Raw genomic sequence first — 24,850 nt, 5'->3', positions numbered from 1 at the left:
GGAAGGTTATACTAGGCTTTTACATTGAAGGAAACCATGAACGCAGCCAGTATGCGGCTGCACCGTGTCACACGGAAGAACTGAGGTCATCGGTCATTGTAGCTTCATCTTCAGCTTTCTGGGAAGCAGCATCTCCCGTATCTCTGAATTTTTATGCTGAAGTTTATCTTCATTTGCAGCATAAGTTTTACCTGCTTTTTTTTTAAACATGAGGATACAATTTTTTGCAGTAAATATTAATTTTAATATTTCACTGTACTTTGGCAAACATAGAATCAAAATAACATGACAAAACAGTTAAAGTTTAGAAAATAGAAGGATTGTTTTCTCTCTGATTTCATTGCTGAATTGTGTTTTAATTCAGATAAGGTTCTAGATTGCAGGATTGCTTTCATTGCATTTTCACATTAAACGGTGAGTTACCTGGACAGCATGTGGGTGGCATGGATTCTTGGATTCTACTTCAATATGAGATTCTAGGAAGTCTTGTAGATATACAATTCTTATAACTACTTTCTGTTTCCTTTATCACTGTCCCTCTCTCATGGCTGTTCTTGTTCCATTTTATGGAACTGGCTGATATTTCAAAATTCCTTTGTGCTGAAAAGAACGATAATGGACAAATAAAAGAGCAGAAAAGAAGAGATCTGCAGAGTAGTTTGAAAAGTCAGGATACATGAGTAACAAGAAACAGGAAGATGCTCCTATGAGATGGAGATTACTTTTACCTTCTCTCTCTCTCTCTTTCTATCTTGCTCTTGCTCTCCCTTTTTCTCATGAATGCAATGAAGATTTTAAAAAAGTTCTTGTCCATTCTTAAAGCTTCCACTTTAGTTATTATGTATGATTACCTGAGTCACTAATCTCTATATGAATATTTTATTATTTCTTTTAAAATACTCTTGTGTGAGCAAAGCAACAATTTCTGTGAATTTCCGTTGGAAGCAGCAGTTGATGGTCCTCAGCAGTGTCTCCTGGCAACCGAGTTTCTAGGCATATCATGCTGAGGACGAAAGTGAACAGAAATAAGATGAGAGATAGCATATTTAGAAAAGGAAGAATGTATGTATGTATACCTCTGCAGGTGTTTGCACATTTGTATGTGTGTGCAGGACTTGAAGAAAATAATTTATTTTTTATTTTTAATTAATTTTTAATGTAGATTGAGGTTTGTAGTTATTTGTTTAATAGTATTTTAACTTTTATCAAAACTATATAGCATATAATATCTTTTTTCCAAAGAAGTTTGATTTGATTATAGAATAGCTTTACTAATTTCTTTTTGTATATTTAGAGAAATGGTTAAATTTTGCAAGACTTAAATATTTAAAACTGGGTTCCCTCACTCAAGAACAGATTCCAAATGCTCTAAAAATGAATTCTCCATAAATTGCCTTTTTATATTAGAATCTCAAAGTATCATTAACAGTGTTAAATTACTATACTGAAATTAGAGCTGGTGTCATAGTGAATGTTTTTTTAATGTGTGTGGAATCCAATAAAGCTGTAAAACTGAGCCTTCTGAAAACAAGAGAATAACAGTAAATTTCCCATAGCTCTGTCCACTTCTGTTTGCCGTGGCTCGCTTACCTTCAGAATTAATTACTACGTAGATGTTTTTAACTGCAGCAAATATACTCAATCTATATCTATAAGGCAGGTTACAAATATCTTGACAAAAAAGAAAGTACTATATGTGAATAGGAACAAAAAGAAAAATCCCATAAAAGTATTCATTGATGGTGGCAGGTCCCCACCTGTTCAATGTAGCCCTGAAGAAGAAAGGACTAGGACAAACAACTTCTCTTTCATGTTCACTACAACTCACTGGTGAGCTGCAACCTACAAACAACGTGAAATTCCAAGCACACTTAGGGCTGACTGCATGCATGGACACCTGATGTGTGTATACAAGGAAGAGATTCCCCTAAAAGAAGACACCGATCTCTTACCCCTGTGGACGTAGAGACGAAGAGAAACGTCAAGGACAGAGTAGTTTATTCCGCTTTTCAGGCAGATCATAGCCTGAAGTAACTAGTGTTACTTATAAGAAGGTACCAGTGATTTCTAATTTTTTACAATTGTCTAAGTTCACAATGAACATATTCATATTATCTTATTGCACTATATCCCTGTAAATGCAGCCAAGGTAAGTATTCATTACTCTACCTGCCCAATGGGCTCCGCATTCCACATGTTGCTTGAGTATATTTCTAGGAAAGCACTATACATATCCTCATCTCATCCTGTTTTGCATGATTAAAAACAGGGCCATGATCAATTTGGTACATAGATTTAATACTGCCTGTGCTGTGCTTTGAAGCTGAGCAGCAGAGAGGCCCTGAAGTCTTTATGTTGAACCTGCTTCTGAATAGCTGCTTTCCTATACAGATAATTCTAAATTTCCCAGGCATGCTGACTGATTTCATTTCAGTCTGAGCATATAAACCAACGCAGTGGCTTAATATCTCATGCTACGTGTTCAGGATGCAAAGAACAATGCACTATTGATGTCTTGCAGTGTCGCACTTTGTGACTGCTTTTTTGTTGTTGTTGTTGTCCCACATAATCTGTTCTACCCCAAGGCATTGAGACCTTGGGCCAAACAAGACAAAGTCCTCTGCAGTGTAGTATCTTTCCACATTCATTAAGATATGTTTATCCCTTGGCACTTATTAATACTATTCATCGCCTTCCCTCCTCTATCCTTCCCTCTGTCTTCCTCTCTCCTGCTCCCATCTCAGAGTGTTCTTAAGTATACTATCATTAATTCTCAGAATACTTTAGAGAGGTGTATAAGTGGTCAGATTTTTATATAGTCTAACTGTGGGGATCCTTCCATTGATATAACAAGATGAAATTTGGACTCATTATCACCAGTGTACACATCTTAAGAAAACAAGGCTGAGATAGTTAAGTGTGAGATGAGGCAAAAGACGGAGCATGTGCAATTGAAGTCGAGAAGGCTTTCAATCCCGGTTCTCTATCCCAGGTCGTTGCATGCACCTTGTCACACACTTCTCCCTGGGTGTGGGAAAGCAAACGGAGTCTGCATATCATACTTTACAAAGGTCTTTGTAAAACTCCCTCTCACAATCAGAGGAGATGAACCACAGACAGCTGCAGCTTGTGATTTGTACATCCTTGGCGCAGCGCCAAGGAATGGGAAAGTAGCCATTCTGAAAGGACCTTTGCCACCCTGTTGATTTTTGTTCTAAACAAAGGTTTCTCTCACTAGCATTCATTAGCAGGAAATGTCTGCCTTTGCCTACAGAACTGTAAAATAAATAAATTAAATAAATAAATAAATAAATATCTCCTGTTTAATCCCTGCATCTGGTTATAGTCACCAGAGCTGACTGTGGCATTCCATTTGTACAAGGTATAAATTCTATCTGTTCAATGGTAGAATCTTTCACTACACTACTGTAGAATCCTACTCTTCAAAGAAAATACTATGTTCTCCTTACTTTTGCTGTCTTACTGAATTTGCTTTCTACAGTTCAAAAAAATCACTTTTTTCTATCCAGTCTGATCCACTTGCTGATCTTTAGCATCAGCAACATTCAGGAACATTCAAACCCAGCACATTTTCACAAACATAGTTGCCTACATGGCCACTATTAGATACTCATGCATGCAGTAGTACCTTGCTCTACTGGGTTGGCTCAGAATCCCTACTCCTTCCTCCTGCTATTTCCCTTGCCTTACTATAATACTACCAACCTGTAGCTGTCATAACAAATTGCCATAAAGAAGCCTTTCTATTTTTTTAAAGCATCAGAAATATGTTTCAAAAGCTCTGAGGACCAGAAGCCTTAAAACATATGTCAAGCAAGATTGACCCCACACCTTCTAACCATCTCTAGCCAAAAGTCTGGTATCGGTTGTTGATGTCATTTTTTGGTCCACACTAAGACTTAGGTAACCATGATCATGTTGCCTTCTCCATTTTTGTATGACATATCTCCCTTGTGTATATCTATGAGCACCGGACCACTAAGTTCTGGTAATGAATAATTTTGAAAGTATCATTTAGTAATTAAAATATTTATTGGAATGTCCTCACTGTGCCAGTCAATTCAACAGTTTGCAATTTCAAAGACTGATTTATCAACACTATCTCATTTAAGCCATACTACATAAGACAAACTCATTAACTAGAATTTGGACTTTATTGTACAGGAAAAACAAAGTTATTAAAATTTTTATTACTTTTGTTTATTTGTGGGAGGAGCATGCAACAAAATAGGTGTGGAGGACAGAGGATAATTTGGGGAAATTCCTTCCATCATTTACATCCCATTGATTAAATTCATGTCATCAGCCTGGACAGCTAGCACCTTTGCAGCCACTGAGTCACCTTGCTGCCCAACATCATTTTAAAAAGCAAATGAACTAACAAGTGAACTAAGGGAAATAAACAAGAAAAAGGTCATAGAACCTTTCAGGTGTTTTGGTAGAGGGGTCAGGGAGAGAGACCAGAAAAGATATTACATGTATGTATGAGTGAGAGGCCAAAGGACAGTATTCCTCAGGCACCTTGGAAGATGGCACTTCCAGCGTTCACCTCTATACTTCCCTTTGATTGCTTGAGCTGAAACCCTTTACAGCAGTGGGTATCCTGTAACATGATCCCCAACTGAAGATCAGCATGGTCAAGGCATAGTAGAGAAAACTGAATATTTTCCAATGTTAGATATGATGTGTTTAAGCCAAATCCTGAAGATCATGAAGCAGAAACTCAGTAATGGCAGTGACTTAGCCCAGCACTGCTTCATCAGTATATCAGCTTAGCTGTGTGCCCCTCTTTGACTGGGTCACTCAGCCTCCCTTCAGCCTGAAGAGTTCACTCTCCATCCCAGAATCCTTTGCTTCCTGTCACACAGGCTGAGGATGATACAAGTAATGGAAGAGACATTGATTGACCCTGGCTTGTGTTGTCAGGAAGTGATGTATTAATAGTCTTTGGGGGAGAATGAACAATATGGCCCATCTGAGGAGCACAGGAAATGGTAAATGTGGTAAACAGTTTTGCTATAGGTGAGACTCAAATGTCTCCTGCATTTGAGGCCATCTCTCTTACTATGATGAATCTGTGACAGCGAAAATATCACGTCCATATTACATGATGGTGAAGTTATCCCGTCTCTGCCCACTCTTCATTAATTTTGCTAGAGCTGTCTTCAATCAGTAGAAAGCAGTCCGACTGTAGCATCTCTTGTTCTACTGTCTATAGTCTATTGACATGGCTTGAATTACTTTTGTGAAATATTGGCAGTTTGTCAATATAGCTTATAGTAACTAATTCTCTTATCTCCTGGAAGGAAAACTGTCACTTTCAGGCTACTCTTCTTGCCTGTAGCCTGTCTTAATACAGGAACAGAGGGAAGATTTCTTGACACATAAGACACAAAACCACAAAGTTATGTTCATACAAACATCGGAAATGAATTTGACTTTGTGAAATGTGTAGTCATAGAAGTGAGAAGTGTCTGGCCTACGTAAAGTTCAAAAACTATAAAGAAACACATTCTGCTCTTAAGAAAAGAGTGTCCCCACCTTAAAAAAAATCTTTCAATCATTTTTAATTGACAAATGAAGAAAAAATAATGTACACATTTGCAGTGATATTTTGAAATATATATACATTGTGGGAAGAGAAAATAGTGCTAAATTATATATTGACTCTTTAAGTCTCTTAAGAAAAAAAAACCATCATAACGTAGCCTTTGGGGTTTTTTTCTAATGTCTTTGATATGAAATTATACCTTTTTAAAGTAGGAGTCATCTTAGTACATTCATGGTGCCACCTACCTGTAATTCTAGCATTTAGGAAGCTCAGGCATGATGATTCTGAACTGGGCACCTGCTACTGAGACTGTGTTCATGTGTATGTGTGTGAGAGAAAGAGAAAGAAAGAAAAACAGAGACAGAGACAGAGACAGAGACAGAGAGAGAGAGCATACAAAGACAGACGGAAACAGAGTGACAGCGGATTAAAGCGCTGGCTAGAAATTTGACAACACAATTATAATTACTCATATGACATGTTTATTACTTCCTCTATGATTATCACATTGCCATGCACAAGACTATTTCTTGCTTTGAGAATATGTGAGAAGAGAATTATTGGAAAGAGATATTTTCCCTCTTAGAACTGGGTATCTTATTGCCAAAGAATTGTGTGATTAAATACAGTTTGAATTACAACTAGTCAATGTGCATTGAATTTTGTCCCTATTGCTCTATAATTAATCATCACACTGAAATTTAATTCCATTCCAATCTTTTTTATATATTCATTAGGTTACAATTTCATCCACTTTCCTTTGCTGACCCGCAGCAACCATATTGCTGAAGTGGAATTTCTGTTAATTAGGCATGGTGCTAGAGAACTGGAGGGAACCCCAACATCGCTAAACCAATTAGATGCCAACTGAACAAAGATATTGGTAGCAAGATCAGACTGCATGACATTATCTAATTATAACTCAAAGACTAATTTTTTAATTTATGATTCACAGAAGTGTAAGCACACAATTTCAGAGGTGACATAAGAGGTCACTGAGTAGAAGACCAAAGCAAAGTTCCTATTGGTATGTGCTTGTTATCTTCAAATTCTACTGAATACAGTTTAAAAAAAAAGTGTTTCTTCTAAATACATCTTTACCTTTGCAAAATACACTTGATTAAATACAGCAAGATGGACAAGTTTGTGCCCTGGCTGTGATCCCTTCTTGCTTTTCCTGAAAAAGGTCAGAGCACCCCTTCTGCAGAGCACTCTTCATTGGGAGATATAAAAAATCTGATAGGCTAAATTCATCCTAAAACATTATTGCCATACAGGAGCATCTTAATATGCTACTTTCTGCAGTAAGATACACGTTACCCCCAGGCTTAATAACTGGGATTATTCAAAAGCTTTGAGTGCCAGAGGATAGCAGATGTTTACAAGAGGTTTTGGGGAGTTTGATTTGATGACTCAAAGGCAGCCATCAGTGAATTTGCGCACCCTCCTCCTCAATCTCTTCTCTTGGCACAATGTCACTGTCAAATTGATACTTCCATACTCTTTCCCAAGATGACTGCATAATTCTTTTAGTGGATGTTCTGGGTGTGATCTACACTCTGATCCAGACTTGGAGCTCTTCCCTTCTTTCCCATCCTTCACAGTCTCAGATCTTTTACCATGTCATTGAAGAGCTTTCAAATCTTCCCACCCAAAAGCCAGCCTGGGATTTTCACTTCACCGACTATAGAAACCTACAGTGTGTTCGGACATTTATGCCTTTGTTTGGCAATCCCCTTGCTTCCGCTTCTGAACTGCCCTTATATAACTTATATTTTTCCTTTGTGGCTACAAAGAGCAGGTTTAAGGACAAGTAAGTAACCTAAGCTAGGTCACTCAGACTAACCCTGGCCTTGGCTAAAAGTATTGATCTACAGATTATTTTCTATCCCTATTTAGCTAATCACATTCCTTCTCTGGAACTGTTGCCTATTGAAATGAGACAAGATAAAAAGAGGATGTTTTTTCAAGTAGATAATAGTAAGAAACAAACTCAGAAACAATCTGGCTATAGAGATAGCCATCTATCCTGAGAGAAAATGGAACAGTGCTCTGGAAAGAGTGGGTTGCTTATGAATGACTTTAATGGGGATGAGACTAGATCCTAGGAAGAAGCCAAAATGTGGCAGCGCCAATCCATCACAGCAGGCTGGCACAGGTGTGGCTGTGAGTATCAAAGGCCAGGACAGAAGTGTGACAAGGCAGTAGCTGCCAGATCTGGGCAGCCCCAGCTCATAAGAGTGGCATCCAGAGGATAAATGTCAGAGCCAGACAAACCACAGGCAGGAGACAGCCTCAGCTGACAGTGATCAATCACAGGTTTGTCTAGGCAGACAGGATCCCGAAAGTGCATCACCTTGTTTGGGAGAGTGGTGAGGTTTGAATGTGTAGCTGGGCTGGTGACAGATCTGCATAAGCAAACTAAGCAAGGCTCATGGGCTCATTATCCCATAAAGATCTGTTACCTGCTCCTGCAGTTCCTTCAGGAAGGTCTCCATCCTTTCGGCCTAGCAGACCTTGTTACACTTTCCAGCTCCAGGCCATGAAAGCCAGCTGCTACTCTGTCAAGGTAATGACTGTGAAGATGCAAATGGATTTGAAATTCTCCTGCAGTCAGTGGAAATTCAAATATGCCGAGATAATGATTATTTTTTTCGGCTTTTTTCTTCTGCAAATTCCTTTATTGATTTCACATAGCACTCCACTCACAGTGAATTTTTAGTAACTTATCTCTGTTATTCCCAGACTAATAAATTGAGGGAATCATGTATATTCGTGTTTCCAGCCTTCATTAATATTTTATTCACAGGATAATAATAATAACCAAGCATTATTATAACATCACAGTCTTCTAATATGATAGTCACGTGGATACATTGCAGGATATAAAGCAAAAGAATGTAGTTCCAAGGCCCTACAGTATTATTGAAATTCATGCAAGTTAATGCTGTTAGGACTGAAAACTATTCTTAATTGCCTTTTTTCCTATGTGTGTGTGCTTGCATGTATATGTGTGCACCACATTCCTAAAGGTGCCTATGGAGGCAGAAGAGGGCTATGGATTCCTTGACATTAGAGTTGCAGACACTTTTGGGTGCTGGGAACTGAACCTGGATCCTTTTCAAACCCAGTAAGTGCTCTTGTGGAGTTAGGCCTCCAGCCATGTCTCTTCCTATTCTTACAATGCTGTGTTGATCATAGAAGAAAATGAATCCATCCCCTTTTAAATTAGCCAAGTTGCAATTTTATTAAATTATATACCTTATTATACATTGCTAAAATGTTCTGCTAAAATATTGGCTTTGAAATATATTACTGTAATGCGTTGCTCAAAACCCCAAGATTATTGGGGAATTAGGATAGTCTAATGGGGGATTTGTCACACTTCATTCCTTTTATGTGTGTATCTTTCTTCTGCTGTTGGAATAAGATTTTTTTTATTATCCTGTCACATCAAATATAGATTATCATAAATAAATTGGGACATTTAATAGTCTTTTCCCCAAGAAAAGATTAAACAATTTGATTCACTTTTAATTTGTCATATTGTAATAAGAAATGAACTCGTTTCAAATTTATCCTTTTGAAAATTTGGTTGTTTCTTCCAGCAAGCACTCACTTCAAAAAATTTCTCTCTTGCTACTGTACAGAACTACCCTCTAGCCACACTGTCACCATCATCAGGTGTTCCACTATGTTCTTTTGCAAAAGGTCAGCACAGCCAGGCTTATTGACTCCTGGCTTTCCCCTAGTAGAAGGAAAGGTTGGAAGGGTCAAGGAACCCTTATCCAAATATACAGCCCTCTGGCATACCAGTTGAAGGCAATTCTGACCTAATTACACACGGTCTCTGGGAGGGGCAGAGGTAGTCAAGCTGGGAAGAACAAGGGAAGGGGCTCTATGGACCTGGCCACAGGAGAGTTGTCCATCCACGCTGGATTCAGTGTGGTTGCTTTATGGTCTCCCGTGCTCCTGCCCAGAACCGCTCACTCATTGCTCTATAAATAATTCTACAAACTCACGTGTTCACCCAGTCCACTCTGGTAAAATTGTTCTGTGGCACGCCTGGGTTGGCTACCCAGAGGCTATTTAAGCTGTGGGCTGGCTTTCCCCGGGGTCCGAGGATTGTTCAATGTTCCTGAATAAACTGCATTGAAAAAAAAAAAAAATTGTTCTGTGGTTTGTCTTTTAGGAGATTTAGGAGGAAGGAAGGTAAATGTTGTCTGTCCACTTTTATCCCCTACTCTCCCCCCAACACAAGCGCACTCCTAGACAAGAGTCTCACAATAGTTGTGTAGCTCTTAGTAATCCTTCTGTCTGTCTGAAAGGTTTCTCCTAACAGACATCTTTTCTGGTTTTTCATATTTTCATGTAGGCCTTTACTTTTCTACGGCAGCTTCTCTTTACTTTGCTGCCTCATTGTGATTGATGTCATTAAATTACTGCACAGAATAATCATAAATATTATGTTGTGCTGTATTATAATATATAGTTGCAAATTGAATCATGCCATAGAGGAAGGAAAATATTATACATTTTTATATTTATTATTTTATATAAATATCACTTAATGAGAAAAATAGTGTCAAGATATCTGTACTAAATTGCTGTAGTAAAGCTGAGCTTAGGAAAGAAAATGCACTGTAAATATTATCACAACAGCATATTATCAGATTCTATTTTATACAGGGAAAGCTATTTTAAGAGTAAAAAGCATTATCTCTAAGCCTTGTTATAAACAAGTTTTCTGTTATCATTGGAGCCGTTAAAATACTTTTACAGTCTTGATTATGAAATGTCATGTGTTAGAAACTTTTAATCAATTATTTTGTTCTAGAGCTTTTGGTTGGGTTTTTATGTTTTCATTATCAGCAAATAGTTAACATCTACAGATAGAAATAAAGAAAGGGCACTCAATAGCAACATGAATGCACAAACATTTTTTAACAGAGCCAAAAAAAAAGAGTGTAAGAGTTTCTATTCCTCTTTCACATGCACACACTCACACATGCACACACATACACACACACACATACACACACACACACACTCTACTTGAGAGTGAACTCAGGACCTCACACATTTGTTTTGCCGAAGCACTTGTAGAAATAACTCACAGCACTCAAGAAGATGGTAACTTGCTGTTATTAGTGCGTGCTATTGAAACACCCAGATGAAAGATACATAATGTAAAGTGTTGTTGAGGAGAGATGGCACTTTCAGAGCTCCATTCCTGTTGCAAGGTTTCCTCCAGAGACGACCACGCAGATGCAAGTTCAAACCAATGGAAAGTCTCTATTAGCCGGCCAGAGGTCACATTGGGTGTTCAACCCCGGAGCAATCCCCAGCCTTTCTCAGGGTGAGTTTTAAGCACAAAGTCCACATAAGGGGTTGACGCACCTCAGGTAGCAAGAACGGTTAGCCAGAAGCAGAACTGCAGAGCCAAAAGGCAAGCTTTGTATATTTAGGCGTTTCCCAGAGCGATGGGCTTTGATAGCTTAGATCTTTGTTCTCTGTTTGGCAGGTGTCACTGCCCATGTGCAGAGCTTCAAGGTTGGAATGGTGCTTCCATGTTGGTGTCAGTTGTGCTAAGGTCAGGGTACCGTAACAATGCCCATTCTCGGCACAACTCGTTCCACACTTAAATGTACCAGCCCAGAAGCTCTCTGAATCTTTTTGTTTATGATGGCATGTGAACGTTCTTTTCATTAACTTACATAATTGGCATAGAAAATAATGGATTTCATTATGATAATTTTATACATACGTATCAATTTGCTTCAGTTATATCTACCCTCATCACTCTCCACTATCCTTCCTCCACTCCCGCTGCCCCCTTTTCCCTTTCCAGACAGTTCCCCCTCTGCTTTCTTGTCATATAAATTTTTAAATCAAATACATGTATATATGATACATACATGTGTGTATACACATATACAGCACGTACACACATCTCCATGCACATTTGTGATGTTTAGCCACCTTATTCACCCCAGGTGCACTGAGGGAGAGTAAGTGTGACTGCAGCAGGAGCACGGGCTGCACACAGGGAGATGAAGCACTGTTGCTCCTTGCTGGTTGAGGGACTCAGGTGGTTCTATCTATATGTTATGCCGACATAGAACTCCGCATTCTTCATCACAATGTCAGTTTCCTCATTTGGTTATTATTCTATAGTTACCTAACAGGCTACCCTTGGGGGCCAGTGAGTGAAGCTTACACCAGACTGCATTCTCAGTTTTACAATTTTCCTGGATTTATAATTTTTTCAAAATAAAAATTTAAAGGAGCAAGAAATACACCCACCTTGAAAAACATTCTTTAAAGAATAAAAAATCTCCCAAAAGTTTTTTCAAAGAACAACGATGCCGAACTTCCCAGGCTTAAAGCTTCTCTCTTTCCTGACCAAGTTATTTAAATACAGAAAAAAAGCTATGTGTTTATTCTTTCTTTTAATTAATGGCTGAATAAATGTGCTATAAATTTTATACTTAATGTGTCTTAGGCTCTAATTTACGATTGCTAATGGGTAGCAAAGGATCAAGGACACCAAAATCATGATTTAATCTAGAAAAATCCACCAACCTCATTTAGCACACTTCTGCAACCCACATGGCCTTAGGAGGATGTACTTTTGCCAGAAATGTCAACAGAGGGACAAAATGCAACTCATTTTCCACTTTCTTCTGTCTTAAAAAGATGGATTAATGAATATAAATTTGCTCCAATTTGGTATCATAACAGCTTGCAAAACAGAGACTTTGGGAACTCTGTGCTTAAATGATTGAGCCATTGATTATTTCAGGAGCATAAATAAAACCCATCCAATTTAATTATATTTAAAGCTGAAAATTATAATACAAAGGAGATTTCCAGATAACTTTTCATTTTCTTCCTTCAAATTACCTCCTCTGACAAATCTTTCCCTTTGCAGAGAAGTATTTGTTAAATGACTAAATGCTGCCATTTTTAATTGCTAGTAGCAACGCTTCCAGAGATGTCTCCCTTCCAGCCTTCATAATGCAAGAGCAAAATAAAAATTCCTATAAGAAATAGAGTGTGTTAGATTCCTCAGTGGTGTTCTGTTTTTCACAGGAGTTGCCAGAGAGTCTTACAGACAAAATAACTTTTAAGCCACACAAGTTCAGAACCTTTGTCTGTATTTTCACTTTTCAGAGCCGTTAAGGACTTCAAAAGTGCAGATGAGGGTTGACTAGTGCAAGAATAGGCTTGGTACAACAGGGGCTTTTTAGTGGTCTCTAGGTAACCTGTGGATATTAGCATCCCCACCCATGCTGCAGAAACATCAGCGTTCTCAGAATGCAACAAGGCTGTTTCTGTGACCAACACACAATATGCCACACATTTGTCCTTGCCAATATTCAAACCTTTATGCTTTGAGAGACGCCTGCTTTGGCTGGAAATTATGAGCGAATCATAGAAAATGTGGGACAAATTCCCACAGCACACTGGCAGTGGGAATCTATTTATCTATCAAAAGAGTTATGAACACAAATTCATGACAAGAAATCTGGCAGAAAAGGCTGATAAGAACCAGGCTGGCTGTCAATTAGAGAATGACAAAGCTGAGGCAAAGAGGGGATATACTGTTTGTCTGAGGTGCCCAAGATGTGGTTAGAAGGTATGCAGAAACCGTGGTTTCAAAGCTAAAAGGCAGCAGTCATGATAGAAAGGAAGATTGGGCCTATGGAGTAAAAGCACAAGGACTTTGCAAAAATACAAGCCTTTCTAGAAAAAGTCCAAGCTTCAGGAAATTTTTAGTTAGATTTATGTTCTCCAACAACAAAATTGAAAAAAAGAAAAAGAATCTCTCTTCTGAGGAAAAAGAAAAATCATCAAGAAAAAGACATGAAAACTGAGCTTACATGTCTCATTTGTCAAATTCGGGCCTTGCACTCTAAGCTTATAAAGGCTATTCAGAATCTCTCTCTCTCTCTCTCTCTCTCTCTCTCTCTCTCTCTCTCCTTCTCTCTTCTGTAGAAGGGTTCATCAGTCTTTACTCCATTTCTATAACAAAATATATACATGTTTTCATAAAGAAAAGAAAGAAAGAAAGAAAGAAAGAAAGAAAGAAAGAAAGAAAGAAAGAAAGAACGATTTATCTCACAGTTTTAAAATCCAAAAGCCTAAACATCATGGCTCCACCTTTATCAAGACCCTGTCTGGCTGTGTCTATAATGTTGAGGTGAATTGATCCATGATGAGAACACATGTGAGGGAACATGAAAAAACAAAGGAGATCCTGAGGGAGCTGAAATTTTTGTTAATCCTTTCTTTGGGTACACCCTCAAGGACCTAACCACCTCCCATGAGGCTCCCCCTTTTACGTCTTCATATTCCACATTAGGATGGCCAGAACAATAGCCATGCATGAAATCAAATTAAGCAATCAAAAGAAAGGAAGGGTAGCAGAAATACAAGGAGTATAGAAAATGTCAAAGGATATGGCCACCAGTGCACTTGGAGATAAGAAAAAGACTGAAAATATGTTTTTTTAAAAAGTCAAACAAAAAATGAAGGAAGGAAGGAAAGAAGGAAGGAAGGAAGGAAGGAAGGAAGGAAGGAAGGAAGGAAAAGAAAAAAGAAAATAGAAAATAGAAAAAAGAAAAAAAAAACTTGAATCAGAATAAACACCCATAAAAGCAAAGCAGGTCATTACTTTAAAAACTACAGGGAGCATAATAGATTACAAGGTAGAGCTGTTGCAAACTAAAGCTACAACATGAGGTCAAGAAAACTTGGGAAAATTTCATAAATGAAATTCCCATAGATTATATTTAAACACACACATATGCACACAAGCAAATATCAAGAAAAGGGGAATTGAAGAAGGTCAGAATATGGAAAATCAGAATATGAAAGGAAAACCATATTATATAGCAAAGCAGTTACTGATTTATGGAATATTAAAATTTGAAGACAATGAGTCTTTAGAAATGGTGAATCCTAAGAGACTGCCAATTCTTTGTGGATGTAGCTACATTAGAAAAATGTTAGACTACTGGTATAAAATGTTAAGGATTTTTAAAAAGATAGTACAGAAAAAAAGCACCACACAAAGGAAAGAAATTAGAATTTATGGAATTCTCACAGAATAGATTCTAGAGGATGAAAAACAAGGTCCCAAGATTCTGAGAAACTATCTACACAGCTAAAAGAGTGTTGATCGGTATCTCTCAGAATTCTCAGATTCATGATGTTTGGGATGACACTACTAGAAAGTATGGAACCACAAAAAGCTAGAGCACAATAGAAGGACGTTGGTTCACTGGACTCAAGCTCTTGACATTACCTTAGGGCTCCCTTCCCATTTTGCCTTCCCTTCATTTTGCTCTCTGGCTCCCATAAAGGGAACTTCCTCCCCTACACCTTACCACCATGCTGTGCTGCTGTGCTATGGGCTCAAACAGGACCTCTGAACCAAGAGCCAGAACAAACGTTTCTGTCTTAAAGGGCGAATCATCTGAAGTGTTCACTGTGTAACTAAACTAACACAAGGGTCAAGGGAGGCTATAATATGAAGTCATTTTCAATTCAAGCTTCCGTATGAATTTCTCCATAAGAAGCAATCGGGAATGTGGTCTGAAACAGAGAACCAGAAATCCAGGCCTAAACAGAAAGAGCTCTAGATTCAGAAGGCCTCAGTTAGACCTGAGGATATTTCACAGGTTTCAGTGAAAACAGAACAAAACTGATTAGTATTTTTGCTGGGCTTGAAAATTAAAGTTAATATTAATTTCATGAAAGATTTCAAGGAACCATGAGCAGGAGAAAGAACTGGAATAGTTTACAGAGAAATGACACCAATAGAACCTTCTCAAAACATGTTGTAAGAGAATGTAAGTTGACTGCAGTACTCTACTTGGCCCAACAAGATACGCTGCAGTGCTAATCTAAATACTTATCACAGTTTTACCAGTGGATAATGGTAAATTATCATGCAAATGTACCTATAGGAAAGATTGAAAAAATAATTAAAAATGACAATTATTTTCAGCAATGTAGCTTAAAGTTGAAAATGGTAGTCATTGGTGCAGTGCACAAATTAGAGAATGGAAAATGCCTTCATTGCCCCATATTTACAAAACAACATATAGGTATGTATTTAAAAAAACCTAGCTCATGAAAATACAGTTTGTCCCAGGGAACTGCAGTTATCTTGTTAATGTTGATAGTATCTGTTAATTCTTGGGCTTCCTTTCCCAATGCTGTTAGGAAGTTAGCCATGTTGAACACCTTACCCGCTGCACCCCAGTCATCTTGGTGAGCATCCTTGTTAAGTCTTTTATGCACATATTACCGTGCAATATTTCCAAGGAAGCGTTGGGAGAAATGACACTGCCCAATCAGGTCTTCATTCTGGTAAAGATGAACCACTTCCAAAAACACTGACAAATATTGATGCTACAAATCATGTTGTGCGTAAATAATGTTGAGTGTCTTCTGAAGTGTTTTTTTTTTTTTCACTTGGTTTTGTTGCATAAGCTAAAGCTTTCTGGAGAAAACCATTGGCCGTAGTGGTAATAGAGGCATTGCTGACATCATTCCTGAGTTAGTGTTCTCTCCTCTGTGTGTATGAGGTAGGAGGCAGATGTTGCATTTGGTTTCCTTTGTTTATGAGGGGAAAGTTCCCCCCTCTTTATTTTTTTTGAAAGTTTCCTTATTATATGAAGCATTTTAATTAAGTTGTATTTAAGGTTTCTCACTGAAACGAATGTTCTCCTTGCACAGTATACACATTTTTGCTGTTTAAGTACATAGCAAAACTATTTCAGATTATTATTTTATATTACTATTTTATAACTAGAGGTTCGTATTAATATGGATTTATGAATTTTAAAAAGATTTGAGTGTGTATGTGGCCAGGTATGTGCATGTGGATGCTAGAGATGCAGGAGGTTATAAGCTGCCTTACAGGGGTGCTGGAAACCACACTCTGGTCCCCTAGAAGAGCTGTACCCACTCAAATTCTGAGCCATCTCTTCAGTTCCACACTTATGAAATTTTAAAAGCAGGAATCTGAATGGAGGGTTTGCCAACTGTGCGATACAAAATTCCACATGGGCTTTCAATTTTTCTTGTTGAAATATAAGAGACTAATTCTCGTACTTGATTAATTCAAGGCCTTCTCTTAAATAAATAAAACCCTTTCCCTCAAGCATGACTGTAAAGACACACTGAGCTTAGAACCATGGGCTGTGCTCGAGGCTCCCTCCAGACCTCTGAGACAAACCTGCTTTTGTTTTCCTCTCAGGGGCACTGCGGTTGCCGGCATCGTGTTTGGAGTTGTGTTCATCATGGGGGTCATCGCGGGCATTGCCATATGTGTCTGCATGTGTATGAAGAGCAGCCGGGGGGCCCGGGTGGGAGTCATCAGAGCTGCCCACGTCAACGCCATCTCCTATCCTGGTAAGCAACACGGCTCGCTTGCAAAAGAAGGAACAGGTTTGTTGGTGAGGCTCCACTCCTTCAAGAGACACTAAAAGACTCTTGCTGAAATAATTTTCTAGTGTATGTCCAAATAAGAATAGATTGAAGCTGTAGATTTGAGCAGAGATCTTGGTAAAAAGAAATAATTAATCCTATGTTTCAATATGGTCATATTTTCAATGCTATGTCATTAGCTACAATCATCAGGCAACCAGAATGAAGAAAACTAGAAAATTTGCACCCTTTGTGTCTACCTGACAATGAGTTCTGACAAGTAATTATGGAGAAAGCGTGCAATCTGTCTCAATGAGCTGGCCTCTGAGGCAGTAGGTACATGTGTCTCTTGGGAAAGTACTGAAAAAGGTTCTTATAGTCCTCATTAAAAAATGTATCTTCCACATAATATTAAAATCCTTAATAAAGAACAAAGGTGATGTATTAATAATTCTCAAATACATGTTGAGAATTTCTAGAACTTTTATATATTAATATATTACTGCACGACATTCTATGAGTCCAATAGTATTTCTATGTTACTTTACATATATACCACAAAACATATAAAAGGTGAGCATTTTTATGAACTCACAGTGACTGTAGTAAAACCGAATAAGATCAAGTCAGCCAAAATTCTGACAGAGATGGCTAGAGGATCTTCAGCCTCCTCCCCCTACCAAGGAGCAATTAGGAGTTGATAGATAGGGAGATTCATTCTTAATTGAAGCTGTGGCATAGTTTTCCCATAGCCATGTCTATATAGGTAGCATTAGCTGGAGAAAGAAAGAAAGAAAGAAAGAAAGAAAGAAAGAGAGAGAGAGAGAGAGAGAGAGAGAGGAAGGAAGGAAGGAAGGAAGGAAGGAAGGAAGGAAGGAAGGAAGGAAGGAAGGAAGAAAGAAACAAACAAACAAAGAGAAAGGAAGGAAGGAAGGAAGGAAGGAAGGAAGGAAGGAAGGAAGGAAGGAAGGAAGGAAGGAAGGAAGGAAGGAAGGAAGGAAGGAAGGTTGTATGCTGATCTGTCCTTTGTCCCAGGGTTACATAACCTCTGTTCCCAAACTGTTTCTCTCTAAGTTTAAGATTCATTTTCTCTCAGCACTCATTGGACATTCTCATCAGAATACCTAGTTACTGTGCAGAAAGAACATGCTTAAAGCCACATTTCTCATTTTCTCTCCCTCACAACCTAGAGTTATATCATCTCTGCTCTGCTCTTCAGTCACAGTCTTTACGACAGAGGGTGAAACTTTTCTAGTCTTCCAGCTCTCAGACCCACATCATGGAGTCACCATTGATTCTTCTCTTTCACTAAAATCTACATGCCATCTACAAGAAAAATATCTCAGCAGCACCTTTAGAACATAGGTGTGTCTGGCTACTTCTCATAAAATCTTTATGATACTGTTACTTCCTGAGTGGAAGTTTGATGGTTTGAGTGAAAATGGCTCCTGCACATTCATATACTTGAATGCTGGGTCCCAAGTTGGTGCAACTACTTGGGAAAGGTTAAGAGATTGAGGCCTTTTGGAGGAGGTTTCAAAAGTCCAGCCATTTCCAGTTAGTTCTCTCTCTGCCTCCAACTTGCAGATAAGGATAAAAGCTCTCAGCAACTTCGCCAGTGCAGTGTCTGCCTCTCTGCTGCAGTATCTCACCTCCACAGCATGATGGTAGTGGATGCTCCCTCTAAAACTTCCTTCTTCTATAAGTTGCCTTGGTCATGAAGTCTTTTCACAGCAATAGAAAATAAATTAAGTGTCACATGGCCAGCTTTCACCTCAGCCTCTGCAGCAGTATCGTAACCTCTGTAGCCGCAGGCCTCCCAGGACCTAATGCTTGACAACTTGGTATCTATGCTCAAGAAAGTTGTCAGGGCAACCCTTAAAGGTAGGTGTTGGGTTATATTGCACTTTTTTTTGTTTTGTTTTGTTTTATTTTTTATTTTTTTTATCAGTTACATTTTATTAACTCTGTATCCCAGCCGTGTCCCGATCCCTCATTTCCTCCCAGTCCCTCCCTCCCTCCCTCATCTCCACCGTGCCCCTTTCCAAGTCCACTGATAGGGGGGACCTCCTCCCCATTCATCTGATCCTGTTTTATCAGGTATCTTCAGGACTGGCTGCAAAGCCCTCCTCTGTGGCCTAACAGGACTGCTCCTCCCTTCGGGGGTGGGGAGACCAAAGAGCCAGTCATTCAGTTCCTGTTAGAAATAGTCCCTGTTCCCCTCACTTTGGGAAACCAATTGGTTACTGAGCTACCACAGGCTACATCTGAGTGGAGGTTCTAGGTTATATCCATACATGGTCCTTGGTTGAATGTCAGTCTCAGAAAAGACCCTGTGCCCAGATATATTTGGTCCTTGTGGAGCTCCTATCCTTTCCCCATCAGACTAACTCCCCTTCTTTCTTATGATTCCCTGTATGGTGGAATGGGTACAGAAATTGTGGTATTTTTATACAATGGAATACTACTCAGCAATCAAAAAGGAGGAAATCATGAAATTTGCAGGCAAATGGTGGGATCTAGAAAAGATCATTCTGAGTGAAATATCCCAGAAGGAGAAAGACAAACATGGGATATACTCACTTATATAGACCTATAAGATATGATAAACATAATGAAATCTATACACCTAAAAAAGATAATCAAGAGAGTGGACATGGGGTAAGATGATCAATCCTCATTTAGAAAGACAGATGGGATGTGCATTGAACGTATGACAGGAGTCTACTGAGCGCATCTGAAAGACTCTAACTAGCAGTGTTTTCAAAGCAAAGACTCATGACCAAACCTTTGGCAGAGTACAGGGAATTATATTGCACTTTTGTATTCAAGTTCTTTCCTCACAGAAGACCCAAAGTCAGTGGTTTCTCATCTTAATCAACGCAAAAGGTGAATTCTTCTTTATGAGAGTCCAAAGTACTTGGAGAATTATCTTTTCCCTCACATGAGCTTCATTTCTTTCTCTTCTTCCCTGCTACTCTGGATCCACAAGCCTGTTCCATGCAGTTCTGTGACAAACAGGACATGCTCTTATCTCAGGACTTTGCCTAAAATTTGGACTTACTTCATTCAAGACTCAGATTAAAGGTCAGTCTGTCCTTTTTCTGCTCCTTTTTTCTCATGGTTCTTTTTGTCTTATACAAGAGTATGTATTTTACTACTGACTGTTCATCTCCAAACAAATTATTAACTCTATTAGGCAGGATTCTTAGTCTATTTCTTTTACAGCTCTGTCTCAAACAAGTGAAAGAACTGAACTCATAGCAAGGACTCAGAGAACCTGACTGGTGAATTCACACAACTCACAAGGCTTGATTTTGTCATTTGTCAGTATTCAGGAAGCTGACCTAAAGTTCTACCTAGGAATGTATACCTTCACTCACTAAAAAGCAATTTGTGAGATCAGATATAGCTATTTTACTGATAATAGTGTTGTGGATATTATAAAGGTATGCAGGCTAGGAAAGCTGTAGATGAAACTACTTTTTATCCTTCACTCTCTTCAGCAATGTCCCTTTTTCCCCAGCCAGTGTGTACCCAAAGAATACAAAGGAAACCCAACCAGAGACATCAGTTGGAGAGAAGGCAGAAACTATTTTGCAGACAGACATTCTAGGTTCACATTTGTTTGATCAAAAAGAAAAAAACAAGGTTTAATTAAAATTAATTTTTTAAAAGGATATCTTAGTGTTCTACAGCTATGAAGAGATACCATGACTATGGCAACTTTTATAAAATGAGGCATTTAATTAGTGCTGGCTTACAATTTCAGGGGTTAGTCCATTACCATCATGGCAGGGGAGCATGGGAGCGTGCAGGCAGACATGGTGCTGTAGAAGTAGCTGAGCATTCTGCACACAGATCTGCAGGCAGCAGGAAGAGAAAGCCCCTGAGCCTAGTGTGGGTTTTAGAAACCTCAGCGCCCACTCCCAATGACTTCCTCCAACAAGGCCACACCTATTTCAGCAAGGTCACACCTACTAATCCTTTCAAATAGTGGCGCTCTCTGGTAACCAAGCTTTAAGATCTATGAGTCTATGAGGTCCATGTTCATTCAAACCACCAAAAACAATTTAAGATATTTCAAGAAATATTTTTATATGTTGTCTTTCTTTGCATTGACACTTTGAATATCATTGTAAGTTTTATTTATTTATTTATTTATTTTACTTTTGTTTCTAAGGATGTGTATGTGTGTGGAGGGAGTCTTATATGCCCATGAATACTGGTGCCACAGAGGCCAGAGGCGTTGGATTCCTGGAGGGCTAAAATTACAGGTGGTTGTAATCCTCCTGATATAGGTGCTAGGAATCAAATTTAGATCCTCTGAAAGAACAATATGCAGTCTTAACCACTGAGTCACCTCTCCAGTACCGACAGTAGAAGATTTTAAAATGTCACTCTTAGTGCAAAGTTGTGTATTTTTTGCCTGAGGTTTGAGGTATCAATTTTATGCATCATTTATATTTGTGCTCTTCTGAAGATAATACAACTCTATACATGTAATAATGTTCTGTCTGGAGGTTCACACCCTGAATCTTAGTATATAAGCATCTCACAATCTCGACTTGAAGAACATTATTGTTAAAGGTGGAGTGGGGGAGTGAAGAAATCACTGTTTGATACAGTGAATCAGAGCAGTCCTATACATCATTTCTGGAGAGGGTTTTTTTTGTTTGTTTATTTGCTTTGTTTTTTTTTTTTTTTTTGAGGATTTCTACAGAGCATTGTTTGCAGGGACCATTTGTTCTTTGCAAAGATGAATAAATAAATAAATCTCAAATTTGTTATTATTGATTAGTTAACTAGGGTACTCCAACTGAGAGATGTTGAAAATGCTGACCTCAATTGTTATCCAGTCTACTGGAACATTCCATGCTTTGGTTTTTAAGAGGTAGGAGTGTATTCATCTCAGTGTTTCACAACTCCAGAGATTCTAAGCCTTGTTCTTAGTTACTTGAATTTCTTTCAAGTTCCATAAACCAGCCAAACTTTACTCTTTAAAATCCCCCAGAGCCATTGAGAAATCAGTGCTGAGTGGTAATGAGATGGTGCCGTGGCTAAGAGCACCGGCTGCTCTTCCAGAGGACCTGGGTTCAGTCTCTAGTATTCACATAGCAAATCACAGCCCTCTGTAACTTCAGTTCCTGTGGAACAAATGTGTGGCACTCATTTTGGCCACAACCATACAAGCAGGCAAAACAGCCACACACATTTTTAAGTTGAAAGAAATAAAAAGAACTCACTGTGTCTGTCCCTCTACACTTACACTGAGGGTAGCCTACAGGCACATGCAATGAATGTTGGAGACTATTGAGTTCTTGACACACATCCTTGGAAACATGTCATATTAAAGGCACTTTCTGGGCAGGCAACTTGGCTCCATAGATAAGGGATTGGCCAAACAAGCCCAGTGATCTCAGTTCAATTCCCAGAATCCAAGATGAAAAGAGAGAACTGACTTCTGAGAGTTTTCTTCTGGCCTCCACATATGCTGTGCTATGGTATACAGACACACACACAAATAGTAATAGTAATAATAATATATATATATATATGCTTTAAAAATTATGATTTATTATTTTAATTATAAAAACTAACAATAAATTATTACAATAATAAATAGATAAAAGAATAATTTAAAAGAAAAGAATAATTTGTCCTTTGTTTGCTAAAACTTGATACTAGAAATGTTGTGTATAAAACAATAGTGCTACAGTGAATTTAAAAATACAACTCACACTAGAAAGAAACATAATAGGTACAGTGATGACCAAGACATCACCCTGGTGACCTACATAGTTATATCAGAATCCAAACATGAAGTGGAAAAGCTTCTTTTGTTGTTAATTATGCATACAAAAATTTTGGGTTTTTTTTTTATAATAGTTATTTTTTTCTCTGTCTGTGATAAAAACACTATGGGTTTATTCGGAGCTTATAGGAGCTGGGAGCTCACATCTTGAGCCACAAACAGGAAGCAGAGACAGTACACCAACAAGCAGCTTTGAAACCCAGAAGCTTGCCCTCAGTGACACACTTCCTCCAGCAAAGCCACACTTCTAAGCCTCACAAGCAAGGCCACCAACTGAGACCAAGTAGTCAAATGCCAGAAACCATTGGTGGACATTGTCACTTTCAAATTATGCCCCTTAAAAAGGGGCAGACCGTCTAACTTGTACAAAATTGGACTACCAGAGGACTTCTGATGGTTAGATAAAAAGCAGCATTTCTCAGGGTGTTGTCAGGGCGGTCCTCATCTACAAGAAGGAGTTAATCCCCTTACCTCCACAAAAGGGATATATTATTCACCAATTAACATGTACCTGATTCTTTTAAAGTCCACGTTACCATCCTCACCTTTTTCTCCTTTTCTACCCTACAGTCCCTCCAACTCATGAGCTTACTTCCCTCCCCCAAGTACCCATTCTTATAATCCTGCTATTCTCTAGGCTCCTGCTCTTGCTATTTTCACTATGATTTTTCCTATTCTCTATCCCCCACTGTTCTTTTTCTTTTCACAGGTATCCCTGGTATGTCCACTCTGCTAGCCAGTTCAGTCTACTTCCTTCTTTCTCTGCTCTAGACTCTTCCAAATGCCTCTGGATGTTCTCTCTAATATTTACAATAATAATAAAAAAAACACTTCCCTTTAACCATGCCATTGAGCAGTCAGTCACGTTGTTGGAGTATACAGTGGTGTTCATTTGAACCATCCTATATGTGTTGTGTGATGAAGTAGAGAAGGAGGTACAGTTTCCTTTAACTTTTACTTTAAATTGGATCAAGAAAACAGTGATGAGGCCATATTTTTCCCAGAGAATACTGTACTTCTTGGTATTTTGTATTTTAGTAATAAATACGTAAAGTAAAAAGAAGAGAGCGGGTGAAATCTAGAGCAGAGGGCATTATCAAGATCCACATCTTAGAGGGAAGGGTGTGCGTGAAGAGCATGAGGATCTGAATTTAACCCCTTCAACTCACAGCAAGTTGGAAGGAGGAAACTGGCTCCATAGAGTGTCCTCTGATCTCCATGTGTATGCTGTAGCACACATGTGCTCAAATACGCACCATGTACACAGAATGATGTGTTTACTTTTTAGGTATCAGAGTCTGAGTATGAGACAGAGTTGGATCCCATACACAAGCCTCCTTCAATTAGAGGCTTGGATTTGGTGGGCAGATGTGAGAATTGTTTCTTCTGTTTGCTCCTATTTTCTCAGTGAAATAGGAGCCTAGTCTTTTCCTGAGAGTGAAGATATGCTTGAGGTGAAGGAGAGTGAAGAAAGCAATCTCAGAATGTGGGACTCTGAAATTCCTAGTGTAATATATGCTTTCTAAACAACACCATCCCAAGGCCAACACATCTAAGAAAAGGTCCCTATTTTAAAGTGGGGTCAGTCTGCATGGTTGTTGTCTTATCTAACACATTAAGTTCCTGCATGTAGATTCAAAGTAGTTAAAATGTTGGACTCAATCAGAGCCTGGGCACCACCAGGCAGTCATGTTGCTAGAGTTGTTACAATCAGCGCCTATGCCCTGGCAGCCCTAACAAGCTATGCTCAGCCATCGGTCCTCAATGGGCCAATTAAACAGACAATAAGAGAAAGTAAAACAAGGATATCTGTTCATTGTGACCACACTGGGAAGAGGAACAAATAAAGGCAGCCAGGGATCTCTTCCACTCCTCCATCAATCCATCCTTAGGCATCTGAGAGGAGGCTGAGGTTTAACTAGAGAGCAAGAAGCATGCACGGTTTAGCAGTCCCGGCCAAGGTGCAGTCTTGCCCATCACTGACACATTCTTGTCTTGGCTCTGTCTCTCCTGCTAGG

At 38.7% G+C, this 24,850-nt stretch overlaps 1 protein-coding gene across 2 annotated transcripts in view; it reads left to right on the top strand.

Moving 5' to 3' along the window:
- The window catches only part of Cyyr1 (cysteine and tyrosine rich 1), a 91,229-nt gene that overhangs the window by 54,614 nt on the left and 11,765 nt on the right, over positions 1-24,850 (top strand). Inside the window, exons 3-4 of one of the 2 annotated variants that reach the window (XM_060370680.1) lie at positions 16,848-17,002; positions 20,010-20,104. In XM_060370680.1, the coding sequence (XP_060226663.1) occupies positions 16,848-17,002; positions 20,010-20,068 (214 nt within the window). In that variant the 3' untranslated portion in view covers positions 20,069-20,104. The remainder of the gene's footprint in view (positions 1-16,847; positions 17,003-20,009; positions 20,105-24,850) is intronic. The other variant, XM_021658808.2, reaches the window with a different exon arrangement.

Source organism: Meriones unguiculatus, chromosome 17 (genome assembly GCF_030254825.1).
Source record: "Meriones unguiculatus strain TT.TT164.6M chromosome 17, Bangor_MerUng_6.1, whole genome shotgun sequence".
NCBI lineage: Eukaryota > Metazoa > Chordata > Mammalia > Rodentia > Muridae > Meriones > Meriones unguiculatus.
This window is presented reverse-complemented; position numbering and strand designations above follow the sequence as displayed.